The 20,087-nt window shown below is 47.7% G+C and overlaps 1 protein-coding gene across 1 annotated transcript; it reads left to right on the forward strand.

Moving 5' to 3' along the window:
* On the forward strand, positions 1–14,721 carry LOC114624347 (solute carrier family 22 member 20). The gene is made up of 10 exons (XM_028771287.1): positions 1–378; positions 462–565; positions 1,294–1,448; positions 3,026–3,194; positions 4,349–4,472; positions 5,534–5,649; positions 12,162–12,376; positions 13,303–13,411; positions 13,524–13,730; positions 14,419–14,721. Exons 1-10 carry the CDS (start codon positions 4–6, stop codon positions 14,513–14,515), a joined length of 1,671 nt encoding a protein of 556 aa, XP_028627120.1. The 5' UTR covers positions 1–3; the 3' UTR covers positions 14,516–14,721.
* Positions 14,722–20,087: the final 5,366 nt, after the last annotated feature.

The raw sequence follows: 20,087 nt of genomic DNA on the forward strand, positions 1-20,087 counted from the left end.
GCCATGGCCTTCACAGACCTGCTGGATGTCCTGGGAGGTGTGGGTCGCTTCCAGCTTGTCTATACAGCCTTGCTGCTGCTGCCCTGTGGACTGCTGGCCTGCCACACCTTCTTACAGAACTTCACAGCTGCTGCGCCCCCTCACCACTGCCAGCATCCTGCCAACTACACAGAAACTACCACCAATGACTCAGGAGCCTGGCTGAGGGCCACTATACCCCTGAACCAGCATGGAGTCCCTGAGCCATGCCAGCGCTACATAGAGCCTCAGTGGGCCCTTCTGAAACCCAACACCTCCTCCCACGGAGTGGCCACAGAGGGCTGCAAGGATGGTTGGGTCTATGACCGAAGCGTTTTCCCATCTACCATTGTGATGGAGGTCAGAGGTGGGTGGGTGGCTTGGGAGACTGGGAGGAAGCGAGTGTCTAAGGACAAGGCTTAGCATTCCTCTCTCCCCAATAGTGGGACCTGGTATGTGAGGCCCGCACCCTTCGTGACCTGGCTCAGTCCATCTACATGTCTGGGGTGCTGGTGGGAGCCGCCTTGTTTGGTGGCCTTGCCGACAGGTGAGCCTTTGGGGGAGGTCCTAGTCCCCCAGGGAAAACCCTTGTGTTCACCTACATTCTGTCCTTTCTTTCTTTATTCCTTTCGTTATTTGGGGTTGTTGTTGATTTGGTTTTGTTTTTCCAAGACAGGGTTTCTCTGTATAGTCCTGACTGTCCTAGAACTCACTCTGTAGACTAGTCTGGCCTCAAACTCAGAGACCACCTGCCTCTGCCGCCCAAGTACTGGGATTAAAGGCGTGCGCCACTTGGCTATTCCTTCTTTTCTTTCCCTCCTTCCTCCTCTTTTTGTGTGCATGTATCTGGATGTGTACAAACACAATGGATATATATATATTATATATATATATATGTGTGTGTGTGTGTGTGTGTGTGTGTGTGTGTGTGTGTTTCTTTTAATTTTTTGAGCTTCTGATCCATCTGCCTCCACTTCCCAAGTGCTGGGATTATAGGCATGGACCTCTTTTCAAACTCTCTACCTTTTCCCAACGTGGACTAAATCTCTTGGTCTCTGATCTTCCACACATGTCCCTCTGTCCCTGGTCAGCCTTGGCCACCAGTACTGGGGTCCTGGTATTTGTGGTATTTGAGGGGTGACTTTTACTGGGCATCTCATCTTCCCCTTGATTGCTTTGGTGTCCCCACCAAGGCAGAAGTGTCACATAGACTTTGCTTTCTTGATGATGTCTGGACACCTTGGGATTCCCTAGCCCCTCACTCTTTGGGTTCAGGTTGGGTCGCAAGGCCCCGCTGGTCTGGTCGTACCTGCAGCTGGCAGTTTCGGGGGCTGCCACAGCATATGTGGGCTCCTTCAGTACCTACTGCGTCTTCCGGTTCCTGATGGGCATGACCTTCTCTGGCATCATCCTCAACTCTCTCTCCCTGGGTGAGTCCAGTCCAGGTGGGACCCTGAGGGGCTGGGGTCATGAAACAAGGGAATTACAATATCACAGGACAGCTTTTCAAATTTTGCTTTATGTAATTCTCACCCAGAAACCACAACTCAAAACCTCCTACCCAGAGGTCTGGATTTGGAAGACCCTGGTTGACAGGCTGTGATCCTGGCAGCAGCAGGCAGTGGTGGCCTTTCTTGGGTCTGGGTTTCAGTTGACTAATCTGTGAGATGAAAGGGTCAGATTGATTTCATGAGAGTTACTCAAAAATACAGACTAGTCATCTAGGATATGCCAGGCTTACGTGGGGTCACATGGGTGACTGGGACACAGGGCTGTACAGGATGGTGTCCAAGGGAGCCAGCTATGGTGACTCACACCTGTAATCCCAGCACTTGGGAGGTGGACGCAAGAGGATCAGGAGTTCATGGTCATCCTCAGCTACACAGCAAGTTTGAAGCCAGCCTGGGCTACGCGAGTCTGTAAATGAAGGGTGGCAGGGAGTTCATACAATCAAATTACTTTAATCTGACAAGTCAAACTCCAGAACCTTAGGGCGGGGTGCCCTAGTAGTGCATGAATATAATCCTAGCACTCAGGAGGCAGAGGCAGGAGGATCACACATTTGAGGTCAGCCTGATCATAGAGAGTATGAACTCCTAGGTGCTAGCCAGATTGGAATGTCACCTTCCGGGATAAGTAATAAGCTGGAGCCAGTAGGTGAGTCCCTGGTGAAAGGCACGATGAAGAACTAGCCCACTCTGAACACAGGGCTGCCCCTGTTCAGCCCGTGCTGCTGTAAACGACTTAGTGTGCTTCTGCAGACATCATCAAGGCTCAGATGCTACCACTGCCTCCAGTTGTCCATAGGGAGGTGAGCCTTTGATTTCAGGATGGGAGAGAAGTCTTGGGTCCAGAGAACCTGGTGTACAGACCAGTACCCTCTCTGCCTTTTTCTGTCCCAGCATTTGGACGTTGAAAGCTGCTAAGCATAGATTGGGACCTCAGAAATCCAGTTCCACCGACCACCTAGAAGGATAGGTGTCCCACCACAGCTTAGAGTAAATGTCTGAAATCCATCAGCCTATCATACCAGAATGGCCTCTGTACTACACAAACAGTTGTGTGCTTGTACTCACATATGCTCTTGTACACACACACACACACACACTCACAGAAGGAAAGGGCATGCCTTACTCTGTCTCAGGAAATTCCATCTTACAATGAAGACTTTTTGGTTGGTTTGGTTTGATTTATTTGAGACAGAGTTTATCTGTGTAACAGCTCTGGTTGTCCTAGAACTCACTTTGTAGACCAAGGTTGGCCTCAAACTCACAGAGATCTGTGCCTCTGTCTCCCAAGGGCTGGGATTAAAGGCACACACCACCACTACCTGGCTACAATGAAGCCATTTTAGAGTCTAATGTCCTATAGTGAGTGCCCTGCCATAGGACACATAACAGTGTTGTCTAGGTAGATCTTGGTGTGGCCACAGCCATGAGGAAGGGGCGGGTAAATGAAACAGTTATATGGTAGATGAGTCACTCCAGCTAGCGCCTTTCTTTCACAGTTGTAGAATGGATGCCAACCAGGGGCCGGACAGTGGCAGGCATCTTGCTGGGTTTCTCCTTCACCTTGGGGCAGCTCATCCTGGCTGGCGTGGCATACCTGATCCGCCCCTGGCGGTGGCTGCAGTTTGCTGTGTCTGCTCCTTTCCTGGTCTTTTTCCTCTATTCTTGGTATGTACATCCAGGAGAGAGGGGCTGGGGTGGGACATGTGTCTGATAGGTGGGGCATGGCTTCTTGACAGGTGGAGTGTAGAGTGCCTTCTATGTCCTGGACACAGAGAACAGAGGCATCATGAGGGCCACAGGGTCCCAGGTACTCGTGAATAGCTTTAGGGAATTTTGACCAACCTCTTTCCATAGAATGGGGCTCTGATTTTGCTGGTATCAGTTCCACTGAACTGTGTAAAAGCCCATTGCATTTTATAAGATGGGAACTGAAGTTCAGCCCATGATTTTTTTCAAGGCCATGCAGCTAGGGTTAGAACCAGATGCAATTCAATACCAAGTGTGTCTTAGTTTTGAAGGACTCTTCAATGATTCTCTGTATGATATGTATCTTTGTTAGCGTTTTACTGCTGTGAACAGACACCATGACCAAGGCAACATTATAAGGACAACATTTAATTGGGGCTGGCTTACAGGTTCAGAGATTCAGTCCATTATCATCAAAGTAGAAAGCATGGCAGCATCCAGGCAGGCATGATGCAGGCAGAGCTGAGAGTTCTACATCTTCATCTGAAGTCCACTAGTGGAAGACTTGACTTCCAGGCAGCTAGGGTGAGGGTCTTGAGCTCACACCTACAGTGACACACCTACTCCAACAAGGCCACACCTCCCTATAGTGCCACTCCCTGGGCCAAGCATATTCAAACTGTGACAATATTCTAACAAAAACAGGAAAAGAAATAAAGAAAAGAAAGAGAAAAAAGGAAGGAAGGAAGGAAGGAAGGAAGGAAGGAAGGAAGGAAGGAAGGAAGGAAGGAAGGAAAATGGGCAAGCAAGATGGCTCACCCAGTAAAAACATTTGACTTCAAGTTTAACAACAAGGATTCAATTTCTAGGACCCACCCACATAGTGAAATATCTATATCTATCTACAATCTATCTATCTATCTATCTATCTATCTATCTATCTATCTATCTAATCATCTGTCTGTCTGTCTATCTATCGCTATATCTATATGGAAAACCTACCTCAAAACCAAAACAAATAGCAATGAAGGGATGTTGGTGACATGTCCTGCTTGTGAAACCACCTGTCTTTAGGGTCTGGTAGAATGAAGGTGTGTTGGAATTGCAGTGGAAATGATCCTTCTGTGCCTCAGGTGGCTTCCAGAGTCATCCCGATGGCTCCTCCTTCATGGCAAGGCCCAGCAAGCTGTGCAGAACCTTCGGAAGGTAGCCATGATGAATGGCAGGAAGGCGGAAGGGGAGAGGCTGACTGCAGAGGTGAGCGAGGGTGTGGATGGAAGGCTAGGGTAAATGTCTGTGGTACTGACAGCTTTTGGTCTCACCGGGGCTTGTCAGCTGCCCAGGACTCGCCTGCCATCCCAGCGCAGAGACTGGCAACACTCAGGGTAGAAATATGCGTCTGGGGAGGAGGCTCAGTGGATAAAGTGTTTGCTGTCCAAGCATGAGGAACCCAGCTGAAGCCCTCCCATGCTGGTGGGGAGAAGACAGGTAGAGGTTTACCCAGAGCGGAAGGGTAGGGACAGGTGAACCCCAGGAACTCGCTGGGCAGCCAGCCTAGCTGGAATGATAAATTCCAGGTTCAGTGTCAAAACCTTGAACCTAAAAAAAAAATTTTTTTAAAGAAATACACACATAATCAGGCATGGTGGAATAAGCCTTTAGTCCCAGCAATCAGGAGGCAGAGGCAGGTGGATCTCTGAGTTGGAAGCCAGCCTAATCTACAAAGGAAATTCTAGGACAGCCAGGGTTATACAGAGAAACTCTGACTCAGAAAAAAGAAACACATACATGGGAAAAAGAAAAGAAAAAGAAAAAAAAAAGGATTGAGGCCAGCGAGATGGCTCAGTGGGTTAAGTTGCTGCCAAGTCTGATGACCCAAGTTCAATCGTCGGCACCCACACAATGGATGGAGGAAACTGACTCCTAAAAGTTGTCCTCTGCCCTTCATATACATGCCGTGACACACATGTGCTTGCACACAAAATAAATACATGTAACACAAAACTGTAAAAAAGAGAAAGAGACACCCAGGTTTGGAGAGGCCCGGTAGTTTGCCGGTGAGGATGTGGGGGGGGGGAGGGCTGTGTTGGAGGTGGAAGTCAGGCTGTGCATGTGCTAGCCCAGCACTCTAACACCTACCCTCCAGCCCAGCTGCTTTTAACCACTATCTGACACCATGGTGAAATTACTGGGAATTGAGTGAGAGTCTCTGATGCCACAGAGCCTCAGGAAGCACTGTTTTCTATGGATACGGAGTCCAATGAGGAAAATGGCGTCCCAGAACCCTCGATGCCCCTGATCACACATTCCTCTCCCAGGTGGTGAGCTCCTATATCCAGGATGAGTTTGCAAGTGTCCGCACCTCCAACTCCATCTTGGACCTCTTCAGAACCCCCGCCATTAGAAAGGTCACGTGCTGTCTCATGGTGGTCTGGTAGGTGATGGCTCATACCTTTGACCTGAGGTGGGGACATGCTTTCTGCTCTCATTAGCAAACTTTGTCCTGAAATAGTCCTAATGTATATGGATTCGGTCTCACATTGCTTCCTTTCAGCACCTGGCCCTTAGGGCTGAGAAAATGGCTCAGCACTTGCTCTGCAAGTATGAGAGCCTGACTTCAAATCACAGAACCTGTGAGCTGAGTATGTTGGTGCACACCTTTAATCCCAGTACTTGGGGGGGGAATCCCTGAATTCCAAGGACAGCCTGGTCTACAAAGAAATCTTGTCTTGAAAAACAGAACAGGGGGCTGGAGAGATGGCTCAGTGGTTAAGAGCACTGACTGCTCTTCCAGAGGTCCTGAGTTCAAATCCCAGCAACCACATGGTGGCTCACAACCATCTGTAATGAGATTTGATGCCCTCTTCTGGTGTGTCTGAAGACAGCTACAGTGTACTCATAAATAAAATAAGTAAATCTTTAAAAAAAAAAAAAAAAAAAAACAAAAAAAAAAAAAAGAAAAAAGAAAAACAGAACAAAGCCGGGCGGTGATGGCGCACGCCTTTAATCCCAGCACTTGGGAGGCAGAGGCAGGCAGATTTCTGAGTTTGAGAGTTCGAAGCTAGCCTGGTCTACAGAGTGAGTTCCAGGACAGACAGGGCTACATAGAGAAACCCTATCTGGAAAAACAAAAACAAACAAACAAACAAAAAGAACAAAAGAAAACAAAACAAAAAGGTCACCTCCCAGGGGCTGGAGAGATGGCCCAGTGGTTTAGAGCACTGATCAAAATCCGGTCTCAGGGGAATCCAATGTCCTTCTCTGGCTTCTGTGGCTATCAGACACCCATGGACACATAGGGGAAAAACACGCATACATAAAAATGTTGTGTTTTTTTAAATTAAGATTACAGCCAGGGGTGGCGTGGGGGTGGGGGATACCACTTTGATTCCAGTACTCAGGAGGCAGAGGCAGAGGCAGGTGGATCTCTGTGAGTTCAAGGCCAGCCTGGTCTACAAAGCAAATTCCAGGACAACCAGGGATACACAGAGAAACCCTGTCTCAAGACAACAACAACAACAAAATTAAGGTTCATCAGCACCTGTCCTCTGTGGGTGAATCACTATAGAGAGACAGTATGTTGATCTAGCATGTCTACCTTTGAGCAGAAGGTCTTCCCTGTACATATGTGATGCACATAAACTCACACAGATACACACATACATGCACAAATAAAAACAAGCAAACAAAACTTTTTAAAAAAAGATTTCTTTATTTTATGCATATGAGTACACTGTAGCTATCTTCAGACACACCACAAGAGGGCGTCAGATCCCATTACAGATGGTTGTGAGCCACCAGTGTGGTTGCTGGGAATTGAACTCAGGACCTCTGGAAGAGCAGCCAGTGTTCTTAACTGCTGAGCCATCTCTCCAACCCAACAGAACTTTAAAAAAAAAAAATGATAAATTAAAATAATAAATACTTTAACAAATAAATAATAATTTTATAACTAATGGATAAATTGTTTATAATTTAGTAATAAATAGAAGAAAGGGCTTGGAATTTAGCCCAATGGTAGGGCACTGGCCCAGCATATACAAAGTGCTGGGGCCAACCCCTGAATGAAACAAAACAAAATAGAATGAAGTTCCCTGAGCTTTTGGATATCCCAAGACCTCACAGAGGTGTGTTGTAAATCGCCTCACCGCCCCTCCTTGCCCCAGCGCCCCCTCCATTCACTACCATTCTTGGCTGGAGCCTGCCCTCTGATGTCCAGACAACCCCCTGCTGCGCCCTCTGGTGTCCTGCCGCTACCTTGTTAGAAAGAAACCACTAACTCCAAACTCTGAGGTTGAAAGACCTCTTTTGGATCCTTCTAGAAAGAATTAGCAAACTCGCCAGGTGGTGGTGGCGCGCGCCTTTAATCCCAGCACTTGGAAGGCAGAGGCAGGTGGATTTCTGAGTTCGAGGCCAGCCTGGTCTACAGAGTGAGTTCCAGGAAAGCCAGGGGTATACAGAGAAACCCTGTCTTGAAAAACAAAACAAAACAAAAAAATGAGAAAGAAAATCTTGGCCGTTTTCAGGGCTCCCTTGAAGCCTTGGAACCTCACCAGTCCCCATCTGGATCCAATTGTGTCATTTCTGTAGTGACGAGAGAGAGGCTCTCTAGGCTGGGGTGGGGTGGGGATAGGAACTTCTGGGGTCCCAGGAGGGCTGAGTGGATGAAAAGGGAAAAGAGAATTGGTTGGTTTGCACAAATGTCTTCAAACCTTGTTGTTTCCTTTTGTGGCTAATTTCCAAGTTACAAAAGCAATGCATACTCAGAGTCTCAGAGTACAAAGGAGAGAGAGAGAGAAAGAGACAGAGAGAGAGAGAGAGAGAGAGAGAGAGAGAGAGAGAGAGAGAAAGAAAGAAAGAAAGAAAGAAAATGAAGGAAGAAAGGAAGAAAGAAAGAAAGAAAGAAAGAAAGAAAGAAAGAAAGAAAGAAAGAAAAAAGTTCGTTTGTTTCAGGCTAGAAAGATGGCTATTGGGCTACATGAGACCCTGACTTAAAACAGGCAAGACTGTGATGGCTTGAGTTTTGATCTCAGCACCAGCATTTACTGTTGGATACTGAATGTGTTAACCTCTCTAAACCTCAGCTCTCCTATCAGTCATGTGACTTTTATGATACTAGCCGTCTCTTAGTACCATTGTGAAGATAAGAGTGAATCACACAGAAGGATTCCTGGGATGACAGTGGATGTGGTGAGTGTGGTTCTGCTTGCCTTTGATCCCAATGCTACACTCATAGGCAGGTGGATCTCTGAGATTTCAAGGCAAGCCTAGGCAACACAGGAAGTGTTAGGTAAGTCAGGGCTATACAGTAAGACCCTATCTTAAAAGGGGGTTGAGGCTGGAGAGATGGCTCAAGGCTTGGGAGTACTGGCTGCTCTTCCAAAGGACCCGGGTTCATGGTAGCTCACAGCTGTCTGTAACTCCAGTTTTAGGGGATCTAACAATCTCATGCACACACAGACAAAATACCAATGCACATAAAAAATTTTTTAAAATATTAAAAAGTTGTGTGGCACCGAGAGAAAGAAGTGGGGGGGGGGTTCACTCTTGCTCTTCCCTGGAGATTGACCCCAGGGACAACATCACACACATATATACACACACATGCACGCACATACACACATGAATGCACATACACATGTGTTTCTATAAAAATAGGTTAATATTCTGTTCTGTTATTTTTTTTTGTTATTTTTTTCTTAAATTAACTTAATTATATCTGAAATGTCACCATTAGGTAAAGCCATAGCATATGGTAGATTTGCAGTAAATATTTGATAAACCAGTGAATAATGAGAAAGTAAGGGAAGGGAGATGAGAATTTTGTCAGGTACAGCGATGTAAAATAGAAGGGAATCATGGAGAATATCTATTTAGACCATTCTCCCTGTGGTGGGATACAGCTTGACTTGACTGCAGCCATCTTGGATGTGACTCCATTTGCCAAGCTCACACAGTCCCCTAGCATGCATTCAAACTCAGTAGGCTAAGCGAATTTGACTGGGTAGTCAGCCAAGCATTTAGTGCCAAGCACTGATAAAAGGGACTGCTTCTTAGCTGATATCTGATATGTAAATGTTTTTGAGACTGTCCAAGTACATTCCAGTTGGTCCTGATCCATCTTGGCATAGCTTAGTGTATAAACCCCTTTCTCCTGCCCCTTGGCACCAAGACATGCTTCCATCTAAAGGTCCATAGTAACTTGAAACTTAGACTAGTCTGTTTCTTGGCACCTTCCGTTTTTGGTAGGTAGCCAATTCTCTCTGTCTCTCTATCTCGCTTTGTTTGTTTCTCTCTTTTCTCTCTTTCTGTCTCATCTCTGTCTCTCTGTCTCTCTCTCTGTCTCTCTCTCTGTCTCTCTGTCTCTCTCTCTCTGTCTCTCTCTGTCTCTCTCTGTCTCTCTCTGTCTCTCTCTCTCTCTCTCTCTCTCTCTCTCTCTCTCTCTTTCTCTCTCTCTCTCTCCAGGGTCTCTCCAGGCCTTGGCTATACTGGAACTTGGTAGCCAATTCTCATATGACAGATTTTTCTCCAGAACATTGCCAGTCCCAATCCCACCTGGAAGGCACTCCAGGCTGATCATGGTCCAGTCTCTCTGGAAAGACCATTTTAGAAATAAAGCCATTTCTCACTCTTCCCTTGGTAGCTGTGCTAACAACATGCTCTCGGTGCTAGGGATGTACACAAGGTGGCTTTTCTCTAGGTGTTCTGTTCTTTCTCAAAGGCCATGCATGCTACGATCAGGTTTTACTGACTTAAAGCATCACCTATCAAGCCTCACTACCCTGCAGGCTGAGGCCCACCTGGAGGCAGCCTGGGTCTCTGCACAGTGCTTACAAGGCTCAGCAGAAGGAAGCTGTGTAGCTCACCTCCTCCGCAGAGCCTTTGGGGAAGAATTCATTTGGCAGAGTTCAACTCTCTGCAGCTGTAGGGTAGATGTCTCCATGGACCACTCTCAGTTCCAAGAGACTATCGACATTCCTGACCAGGTAGCGGTCTCCATTTTAGTGGAGACTCTCACACCAGATTGTTCTCTGTCTGGGAGAAGTGGCACACATCTGCAGCCTCAGCATGTGGGGAAGTAGAGACAGAAGAATCAGGGGTTCAAGGTTAGCCTCTGAAAAATAACAAGTTCAACCCCAGCCTGGGCTATATGAGATCCTGTCTCATAAAACTGAATAAACTGAAGTCTCTTAGGCTTTGAATTTCTAACTCCTTGTCCTTGACCTGTAGGCCCAGGCTTAAACACCTGATATGATTATATCGGCTTCCCTCACGATACCCCCATTTATCTTCAAGTCAACTGATGTGAGACCTTTATTACACATGCAAAATCTTTTAAAATCAACACCTAAGATTGGTGTTCAGATGCTGCGAGAGGGTTTGGGTAAATGCAGGACAGAAGTCAGGGGGTCTATGTTACACTTATGCCTGTCCACTCCCCATTTGTGTCTTTTTTGTTGTTGTTTTAGTTGATTGAGTTTTGTTAGGTTTTTGGAGGTGGGGATGGAGTCGAAACAGGGTTTCTCCGTGTAGCTCTGGCTGTCCTGGAACTTGCTTTGTTGATCAAGCTGGCCTCGAACTCAGAGATCCGCCTGCATCTGCCTCCTGAATGCTGGGATTAAAGGTGTACACCACCACCCAGCTTGGTTGGTTGTTTAAGACAGAATCTCAGTCTGTAGCCCAGGCTGGCTTTGGGTTGTGCTGCCTTGGGCTCTCCAGTGCTGGCATTACAGGTGACCTCGCATTGAAGCACCTACAGAAAAGTCCATGGCTCGGTTCGACAAAGGCTCATGTCTGATCCAGAAAGAGAACACAACCAGGTGCTTGGCTCTTGCCTATAATCCCAGAACGTAGGAGGCTGAAGCAGGAGGATTGCTGTGAAATTTAAGACTGCCTAGGCTACAGTGAGTTTCTGGTCAGCTTGAGCTGTGATATAAGAGACTGTGAGAGAGAGAATAGGGAGAGGAGATCAGGTTCAGATATCCTGTCTCAGAAAATAAGCCAGCACTGAAAGATGGCTCAGCAGGTAAAAGCTCTCACCACACTACCCCCACAACCTGCCAGGTTTCATCCCTGGGACCCAAGGTAGGAGAGAAACCAACTCCCCAAAAGCTTTCCTCTGACCCTACAAGTGGTACAGGTGCACAGACAATAATAATTAATTTAAAAACAGAAACAAGCTGGGCAGTGGTGGCACATGCCTTTAATCCCAGCACTTGGGAGGCAGAGGCAGACGGATTTCTGAGTTCAAGGCCAGCCTGGTCTACAGAGTGAGTTCCAGGACAGCCAGGGCTATATAGAGAAACCCTGTCTCGAAAAACCAAAAATAAATAAATAAATAAATAAATAAATAAATAAATAAATAATAAAAACAAAAACAAGGTGGAGAGCGATTGAGAGAGCAGCTGCCCACATGGAGCACACACGTAAGTGCACATACATGCAGGTGCACACAGTGTAGGAATATAGATACAGGTTCACTACACAGTCAACACGAAAATACTAAGCAAAGAAATAAATCAAGGTAAGGTTTTGAGACAGGATCTCACTATGTGGCCCAGGCTTGTGATTCTCCTGCCCCAGTCTTCCAAGTGCTGGGACCACAGACACAGGCTGGCATGAACTATGGTTCTTGTGTTCTTTAACTGGTCTCTGTCTTTTTCTGTTTTTGGTTTTTAGCACTGTTTTAATTCCAGCACTGAAGTTGTACTGACAGTGAAAACCAAAGATAACCCAGAGCTCTGAGCCCAAGCTCAGGAGAGCGAGTGGTGAGAACAGGATGTAGTGAGAAAGTGCTCCAAAGTCTGAGGCATAAGGGACCAGAAGATGCTGCCAAAGGGATTTGAGCATCCTGAGGGGAGGATCTATACACCCTGTATCCCTTGCCTCAAGCTCCAGACAGAGAGTCGTGGGGTGAAAACAGGGCCATTCTGCCTCTTTACCCAGGTTCTCCAATTCTGTGGCTTACTATGGCCTGGCCATGGACCTGCAGAAGTTTGGGCTCAGCATCTACCTGGTACAGGCTCTGTTTGGGATCATCGACATCCCAGCAATGCTGGTCGCCACCGCCACTATGATTTATGTGGGACGACGGGCCACAGTGTCCTCCTTCCTCATGCTAGCTGGGCTCATGGTCATTGCCAACATGTTCGTGCCTGAGGGTGAGTTGTCACTGCTGCCCTGTGGTAGTCACGTTGACACAGGGTCCTAGAGCAGTGGGGGAGAGGGGCTCTGGAGGTGACCAGCAATACACCCATTATTCTAGCCCTTGGGAGGTGGAGGCAGGAGAATCATCAGTTCTTGGCCAGGCATGACTACAAAATGAGACCCTGTCTCAAAAGGGATTTAAAGGAAACTTAAGGTACCATGCCAAAGAGGAATTGGTGTAACTGATGCAGAGCTGCTCAGATGTGGGTGATTCAGGGAATCTCCTCAGCTGGTACACTCCAGCTAACACCAATTCAAAGCAGGTACCGTAATTTCTTTGGCCACCTCATGTGGGATGCTTGAGTCAGGGTTTGCAGTCTGTGAACAGTAGCAGGACAAACATGCTAATGACACAACGGCAGGAAGTGCTGACTGAGCACCAAACACTACTGGTGACATGTGTCCAGTGATGACACCTTTGGGCAGACATGCAAAGCTGTGCTAGTATTTCCCTTACTGACAGGACCGAGAGGCTCAAAAATAGGAGGTCACTGTGGCTAAGTCACATACCTGGGTCAGAGCTAGGGTTTGAATCTAAGGCTGACCCCCACCCCTGTCCTGTCTCTGCAGCAGGCTGTGGTGACAGATGCAAATGAATGAGGAAGTAGTTAGATGGGGACAGAGTCTTACTGTGTAGCCCTGGCTGGCCTGGGACTCTCTTTGTAGACCAGGTTGACCTCAAACAGATCTGTCTGCCTCCTTCTCCAGAGGACTGGAATTAAAGGCGTGTGCAGGAGCTCGTGCCTCTCTCTTGCACCCCCTCCTCTGCCTGAGCTTTACCCTTTGGTCCTCTTCCCAATCCTAAGTCCCCAGGCTTCTGTCAAACCCCTGCTCCAGCCTCTGCTCCTCACAGTTCCAGCTCCCTCCTTTGCCTCCTTAGGTCTGCAGACGCTGCGGACAGTGCAGGCAGCACTGGGCAAAGGATGCCTGGCCAGCTCCTTCATCTGTGTGTATCTGTTCACGGGAGAACTCTATCCCACAGAGATCAGGTGAGTATGAGGAGTGGTGCCCACGCAGGGGCCCACTGTACTCCCTCACACCCGCAGACCCAACTCTTTGGGGGCCCAGCCCCAGCTGCTGATAGATCTTCACCTCTCACAGGCAGATGGGGATGGGCTTTGCCTCTGTCAATGCCCGCCTCGGAGGCTTGGCGGCACCCCTCATCACCACACTTGGGGAGATCAGTGCTGTTCTGCCACCTGTATCCTTTGGTGCCACTTCAGTCTTGGCTGGAATGGCTGTCACCTGCTTCCTGGCTGAGACTCGCAATGCGCCGTTGGCGGAAACTATCGCTGCAATGGAGAGAAGGTGAATCTTCAACGGCTATGCATAAACACTCACTTTCTGGGGGCTGGAGAGATGGCTCAGTGGTTAAGAGCGCTGACTGCTCTTCTAGAGGTTCTGAGTTCAATTCCCAGCAAACACATGGTGGCTCACAACCATCTGTAATGGGATCCAATGCCCTCTTCTAGTGTGTCTGAAGACAGCATTGTGTACTCACATAAATAAAATAAATAAATAAATAAATAAATCTTAAAATGAAAAATAGGAAAAAACCAACAATAATAATAAAAAAGAAACACTCTGCCTTCCTCTATGCTGGCTTACCTCTCAATCAGAACAGGTCCAATATGAAGAAAAAGCACGAGAATAAAGGTAGACCAGGAGACATAGGGAGGGTGGAGGGGCTCAGGCAATACAGTGATAGAGTACTTGCTGAGAACACAGGAGACCCCAGCTCCACATAAACTATTAATCTTAGGATCCATAAAGAAGAGGCAGGCAGAGGTCGGTCAGTTCAAGGCCAGGCTGGCCTACATAGTGAGTTCCAAGCCAACCACAGATACCTTATGGGACCCTGTTTCAAACAAAATGAAAACTGGAACATGAACATTGAGATTTTTCTAGAAACCTATTAAGACTAGGCAGGTGAGTGGGCGGGTCAGGAAATGACTAAACAGAGAGATAACAGAAGTTTCTGTTTACCTTTGAGCAGAGTCAAAGAAGGCCGTTCCAAAAAAGACACGGAACAGAAAAGTGAAGAAATTTCTCTTCAGCAGCTGGGGGCTTCTCCCCTCAAAGAAACCATTTAAGTTGCCAAGAGCCTGGCACTGAGCAGGCTGCAGCCCAGCCTGTGCTGGGAGATCCTGGTGCAGAACTCCGTGCAAAGCCAGAGGACAACGTGAACTTTGCTGGGGAGCCACACCCAAGCCCAAGCAGAATGCTCAGGAAGGGGACATGACCTCCAGGGACCCAAGAGATCGTGCTGTCCACTGCAATAAAAGCACCACTGTCTATGGCTACCAGAGATGCTGGGTCTTTGCAAGGTCACAGTGACATCCATGCTCCATGGTTTCCCTGGCCAATTTTCAGGACCACCATCCCCACCTCTGAATTCCAGAACTCACTCTGCTCCACTCTTTAAGAAAGCATGATCATGTTGGGCAATGGTGGCGCACGCCTTTAATCCCAGCACTTGGGAGGCAGAGGCAGGTGGATTTCTGAGTTCGAGGCCAGCCTGGTCTACAGAGTGAGTTCCAGGACAGCCAGGACTATACAGACAAACCCTGTCTCGAAAAACAAACAAACAAACAAACAAACAAAAAAGAAAGCATGATCAGTCCTTCAGACATTATGGGAGAAAAGCTCATTTTTCCTGGGGTGTGGTGGAGGGATAGACAGTGCGTCTCCACAGGGACCTTGCAGTTGGTGTGATCGTTGATGAGCCAACAGTGAGACTAGAGTCAGGAATGGCATGGACCTTTGCCTGTTGTCTATATTCAAAGCAGTAACATTTTTGCAGAAGTGGGATCTGGCCCAGTTTCCCAAAAGTCATAAAAGGGGCAGGTCCCTGCATTCACAGCTTCCCTCTGAGCTCAGGTAGACATGCAGTCCAGACTTTGGATGTATTCCTATATCCTTGACCTGGAATTTGCTCTGTAGACCAGTCTGGCCTTGGACTCACAGAGTCCTGCCTCTGCCTCCTAAATGCTGGGATTAAAGGTATGTGGTACCTTGCCTGGCCATAATTTAATTTTTTCTTTTGTTTTTCTTTTCTTTTTTTGGTTTGGTTTTTTGAGACAGGGTTTCTCTGTGTAGCCCTGGATGTCCTGGAACTCACTCTGTAGACCAGGCTAGCCTCGAACTCTCGAACTCAGAAATCCACCTGCCTCTGTCTCCCAAGTGCTGGGATTAAAGGCGTGTGCCACCACTGCCCGGCTAAACTTGAAACCACCCAGCTTGTGACACATTTCAGACACACTAGAAGAGGGCATCAGATCCCATTACAGATGGTTGTGAGCCACCATGTGGTTGCTGGGAATTGAACTCAGGACCTCTGGAAGAGCAGTCAACGTTCTTAACTGCTGAGCCATCTCTCCAGCTCCTCCAGCTTTTCTTGTATTCCTAAAGACTCTGTATCTCTGACAATACGGCAGCCATCCAGACATGGAGGATATGAGCTCAAGAGACTTTCCGGCCCAGGGGAATCTCAATAACTCTGACCCCTGCACACAACAAATCCCTTCAGGGTAGCAGGTTAGACCAGTGAGCATGATTCCTTCCCAGGTTCTATGTGTCAGGAAGTCACAGGACCTTTGTGGCACATTTCTGGTTCAGGGACTTTTCTGAACCTGCTGTCTCCACATTGCCCAGGTCTGCTTCATGACTGCCTCTCTAACTCCAGCTCCAGGTACCCTCTTCTGAGCTCTTTAAACACTGCACACACGTGCACATGCACACACACACATAGACACAGACACAGACACACACACCATTCACACACATAATTAAAAATTTAAAATCAGGCTGGGCCGTGGTGGCGCACACCTTTAATCCCAGCACTTGAGAGGCAGAGGCAGGCGGATTTCTGAGTTTGAGAGTTCGAGGCTAGCCTGGTCTACAGAGTGAGTTCCAAGACAGCCAGGGCTACACAGAGAAACCTTGTCTCGAAAAAAAAAAAAATTAAAATCACCCATGGTCATTTGGACCATAAAATGAGTTACTAAGACTTGTTCCTGGTAAGAGGGAGGAGGTGGACCCTATATTTTGAAGAGGGGGGTTTCAAAGAATCTTGGGACATATTTTTAAGACATTACTCTTTGAAAGCTGTTGTCGTGGCACACATCCATAATCCCAGCACTCAGGAGGTAGAGGCAGACGGATCAGGAGCTCATGGCTCCATGGAGAGTTTGTGCTGTCTGGGCTCACAGCCTGGAGCTGGTTCACTAGCATATCAACACCACCTTGGAGCTACTTCAGTTTATCAAGGCCTATCCTGGGCTCGGCGCCTAACTGAGCCTGCCAGGGTCTTGCTTCTGAGGCCTATCTCTTATCATCGAGACCTGATGCCAAGCTCAGGTATCATGTGATTTCAAGTCCCATGAAATGGGCTTTAAGTTATGTCCTCACAGATGCACGGCACCACGCCTGGCTCAGCACAGACGCTGTTGAGGTGCTTCATGCTCTCTTGTTATCGTTCTCCTATTACACTCCCGGAGAACTCAGGGTTTACTTTATCTGGTGTTGGTGGAGAGGTTTACACAAGAAATCTTTTTAAAATTATTAGTTATTTTATTTTATTACATTTCAAATGTTGTCCCCCTTCCTGGTTTCCCCTTTGTAAGCCCCCTATCCCATCCCCTTCCCCCTTTGTCTCTGTGAAGGTGATCCACCTACTCCTGCCTCATTGTCCTAGCACCCCCCTGCACTGGGGCATCGAGCTTCCACAAGACCAAGGACCTCCCTCCTATTGATGCCAGATAAGGCAATCCTCTGCTACATAAGCAGAGGGATCTTGTGGCTTAATCTTCCCCTCATTGGTTCATTTCAGTTTTGTGTACACTCTGGGGTCCGCCAGCAGCCCCCACCCTCAGTTTCATGAACTGCAAGGGTCCGATGACCTGTCCAGGGTTACAAAAGACTCAAATCCAATGTGAGTACAGGAGGTGCGAACCTGTGCCCAGCCTGGGGAAGCTCTCCACTGACTAGGGCATCCTAAGCCAGTTCCCCTGACCCCCAAGCTTCCTCAATAGATATGCATCTGCTGAGAGCCTGCCAGGCGCCAGGCGCCAGGTCAGAGCAGGGAGTGTTCTGATGGAAAAATACCAGTCTAAGCCTGAGCTGTGTGCAATCCCAGCAGGGATGAGGGTGAAGAAGAGGCCCCGGAGCCATGCAGGAAGACACTGGCAGATGCTGCAGACAGAGATGAGACAGGAAGAGTTAGCTCCAGGAGTGGGGAACATTCCTGTAGGTACAGGGAGGAAGAGCTCGGCAGCCATGTGACACACCTATGATTGAGAGGAGGAATTGGAGAGGAGCCCATTGGAAGGGGTTGGAGCTGACGGGGTCACAAAGGCTTCAACAGGGACTGAGCCCGCAGAGGCTGGGGATGTGGCTCAGCCGCAGAGTGCACCCCCAAGGAGTAAAATTGGGATAGACACCCAACTGAGTGCATGCTTGGTGATCTCAGCTACTTACCACTCTCTCAGAGTTACTAGCCCTCCCTACCTCTGGCCACAGTACCTCAGAGGTAGCCCCATAAACTGTGGCTTTTCTCCCTCCCTCCCTTCATTCTTTTTTTTTTTTTTTTTCAAGACAGGGTTTCTCTGTGTAGTCCTGGCTGTCCTGGAACTCACTCTGTAGACCAGGCTGGCCTCGAACTCAGAAATCCGCCTGCCTCTGCCTCCCAAGTGCTGGGATTAAAGGCGTGCGCCACCACCGCCCAGCTCATTCTTTTCTTTCTTTGTTTTATTTTGGTTTCTGCCTGGCCTTTGAGGGTTATCTTAAATACTACTTTGACCAGATGTGTGTGGTGGTGTACAACTTTAACCCCAGCACTCAGGAGGCAGAGGCAGGCAGATTTCTGAGTTCGAGGCCAGCTTGGTTTACAGAGTGAGTTCCAGGACAGCCAGGACTATACAGAAAAACCCTCTCGAAAAAACAAAACAAAACAAAACAAAACACAACAGCAGCAGCAACAGCAACAACAATGCTACTTTGAGGGCTACAGAGATGGTTTGACATTTAAGAGACTTACTGCTCTTGCAAAAGACCTGGGTTCAATTCCTAGCAGCCGTCTGTAGCTCCAGTTCCACGAGATCTGATGCCCTCTTCTGGCCTCCTCAGCATCAGGCATGAACGTAGTACACAGACATACATGAAGTCAAAACACTCATGCACAAAATAATAAAATAGTCAAAAGAAACACGACTTTGTTTTATTTATCCATTCAGCCATCCATTCGTCTGAGATAGGGTCTCCTGAAGCAGGCTGGCCTTGAATTTCTGATGTAGCTAAGGATAACTTCTGATCCTTCTGCCTTCATCCCCAAGTACTGGGATTACTAATGTGCCAACAGTCCCATACATCAGATTCAGGGGGTCAAACCCAAGGCTTCATATACGCTAGGCAAGCACTCTACCAATTGTACTATACCCATAATCTCTAGAAACTGGTGTCGATTGGTTCAAGGTTTGTGACTTTGTATTTAACTCTTACCTTTCATTATCAGGAAGGCCATAAGCCTCAGATATTATATGGGTGTGCAGCGGCACTGAGACTAAACCATGGTGTTGTGTGACCTTGCTGCCACCTGGTGGCTAAATTCCTGCAGTCCAGCCCAGTGCTTCCTGCTACTAGTGTGAAAATCAGTAAGGTTTTTTCTGTTCTGTTTTTCTGTTGGACAGACTTATAATGTGAGCCAGGTTGGCTGCAGTCTCATGTTAATACCCCACCTCAGCCTCTCAAATATTGAGATTTCAGCTATGAGCCATGATACCCAGTTCAATGGGACTTTACACACACACACACACACACACATTTATTTTGCTTTTGTTTTGAGATAGGGTTTCTCTGTGTGGCTCCGACTGTTCTGGATTTCATTCTGTAGACCAGTCTAGCCTCAAACTCAGAAATCTGCCTGCTTCTGCTTCCCTAGTGCAGGGGCTAACAGCGTGTTTTTTAATGGGTGTTTGTGAGTACCTGAGTGTATGTATGTGCACCATGTGCATGTAAGAGCCTGGAGAGGCCAGGAGGTGTCAAGTCCCCTGAAACTGGAGTTATAGACAGCTGTGAGCCACCACATGAGTGCTGGAACCAAACCCAAGTCCTTTGTGAGACCAGTAAGCATAACTGCTAAACCATCTCTACAGTCCTGTTTGGTGTTTCTTGCTTGCTTGTTTGTTTATTGAGACGGAGTCTCTCTGTATAGCCTTGGCTGGAACTTGCAGAGATCTGCCTCAGCCTCCAAGTGCTGAGATTACGGGTGTTTGCTACCAGGCCTAGCTTCAAACTGTTTTTTCTTAAAGGCTCTGTCAGTCCTCCATTCCATTCTTATGATGTCACAGGTCACTTGACTTAAGCCAAATCAATGGAGATTTCGGTTCGAAAAATTAGTAAACATATCAGGAAGAAAAAGCACCCATTTTACTCTCTATGCACTCTCCCTTCAGTGACCTGCTCTCCTGTTGCCTACTTTGGATCCTCGGCCTGGAAATCCGTATTAGTCAGCTTTTCACCCTGGGACCACCAAAATGTCACAAGCTCAAGAAAACAGGGGTATCCCCGTGACTGACAATCATAACAGCTATAATAACCACATTCCCTACGAAAGCCTTAGATCAGGACGAACCAAGGCAGAGCAGGATGGAGAAGCTGAGGTGGAGC

This window comes from Grammomys surdaster, unplaced genomic scaffold (genome assembly GCF_004785775.1).
Source record: "Grammomys surdaster isolate TR1022 unplaced genomic scaffold, NIH_TR_1.0 205, whole genome shotgun sequence".
In the NCBI taxonomy this organism is placed as follows: Eukaryota; Metazoa; Chordata; class Mammalia; order Rodentia; family Muridae; genus Grammomys; species Grammomys surdaster.

Excerpts from the sequence above, each read along its gene's own strand:
- LOC114624347 (XM_028771287.1), top strand. The coding sequence starts at position 4 with ATGGCCTTCACAGACCTGCTGGATGTCCTGGGAGGTGTGGGTCGCTTC. Across the intron at positions 3,195-4,348 it reads GTCTTTTTCCTCTATTCTTG|GTGGCTTCCAGAGTCATCCC; the intron begins GTATGTACATCC and ends TCTGTGCCTCAG. Across the intron at positions 13,412-13,523 it reads CTCTATCCCACAGAGATCAG|GCAGATGGGGATGGGCTTTG; the intron begins GTGAGTATGAGG and ends CACCTCTCACAG.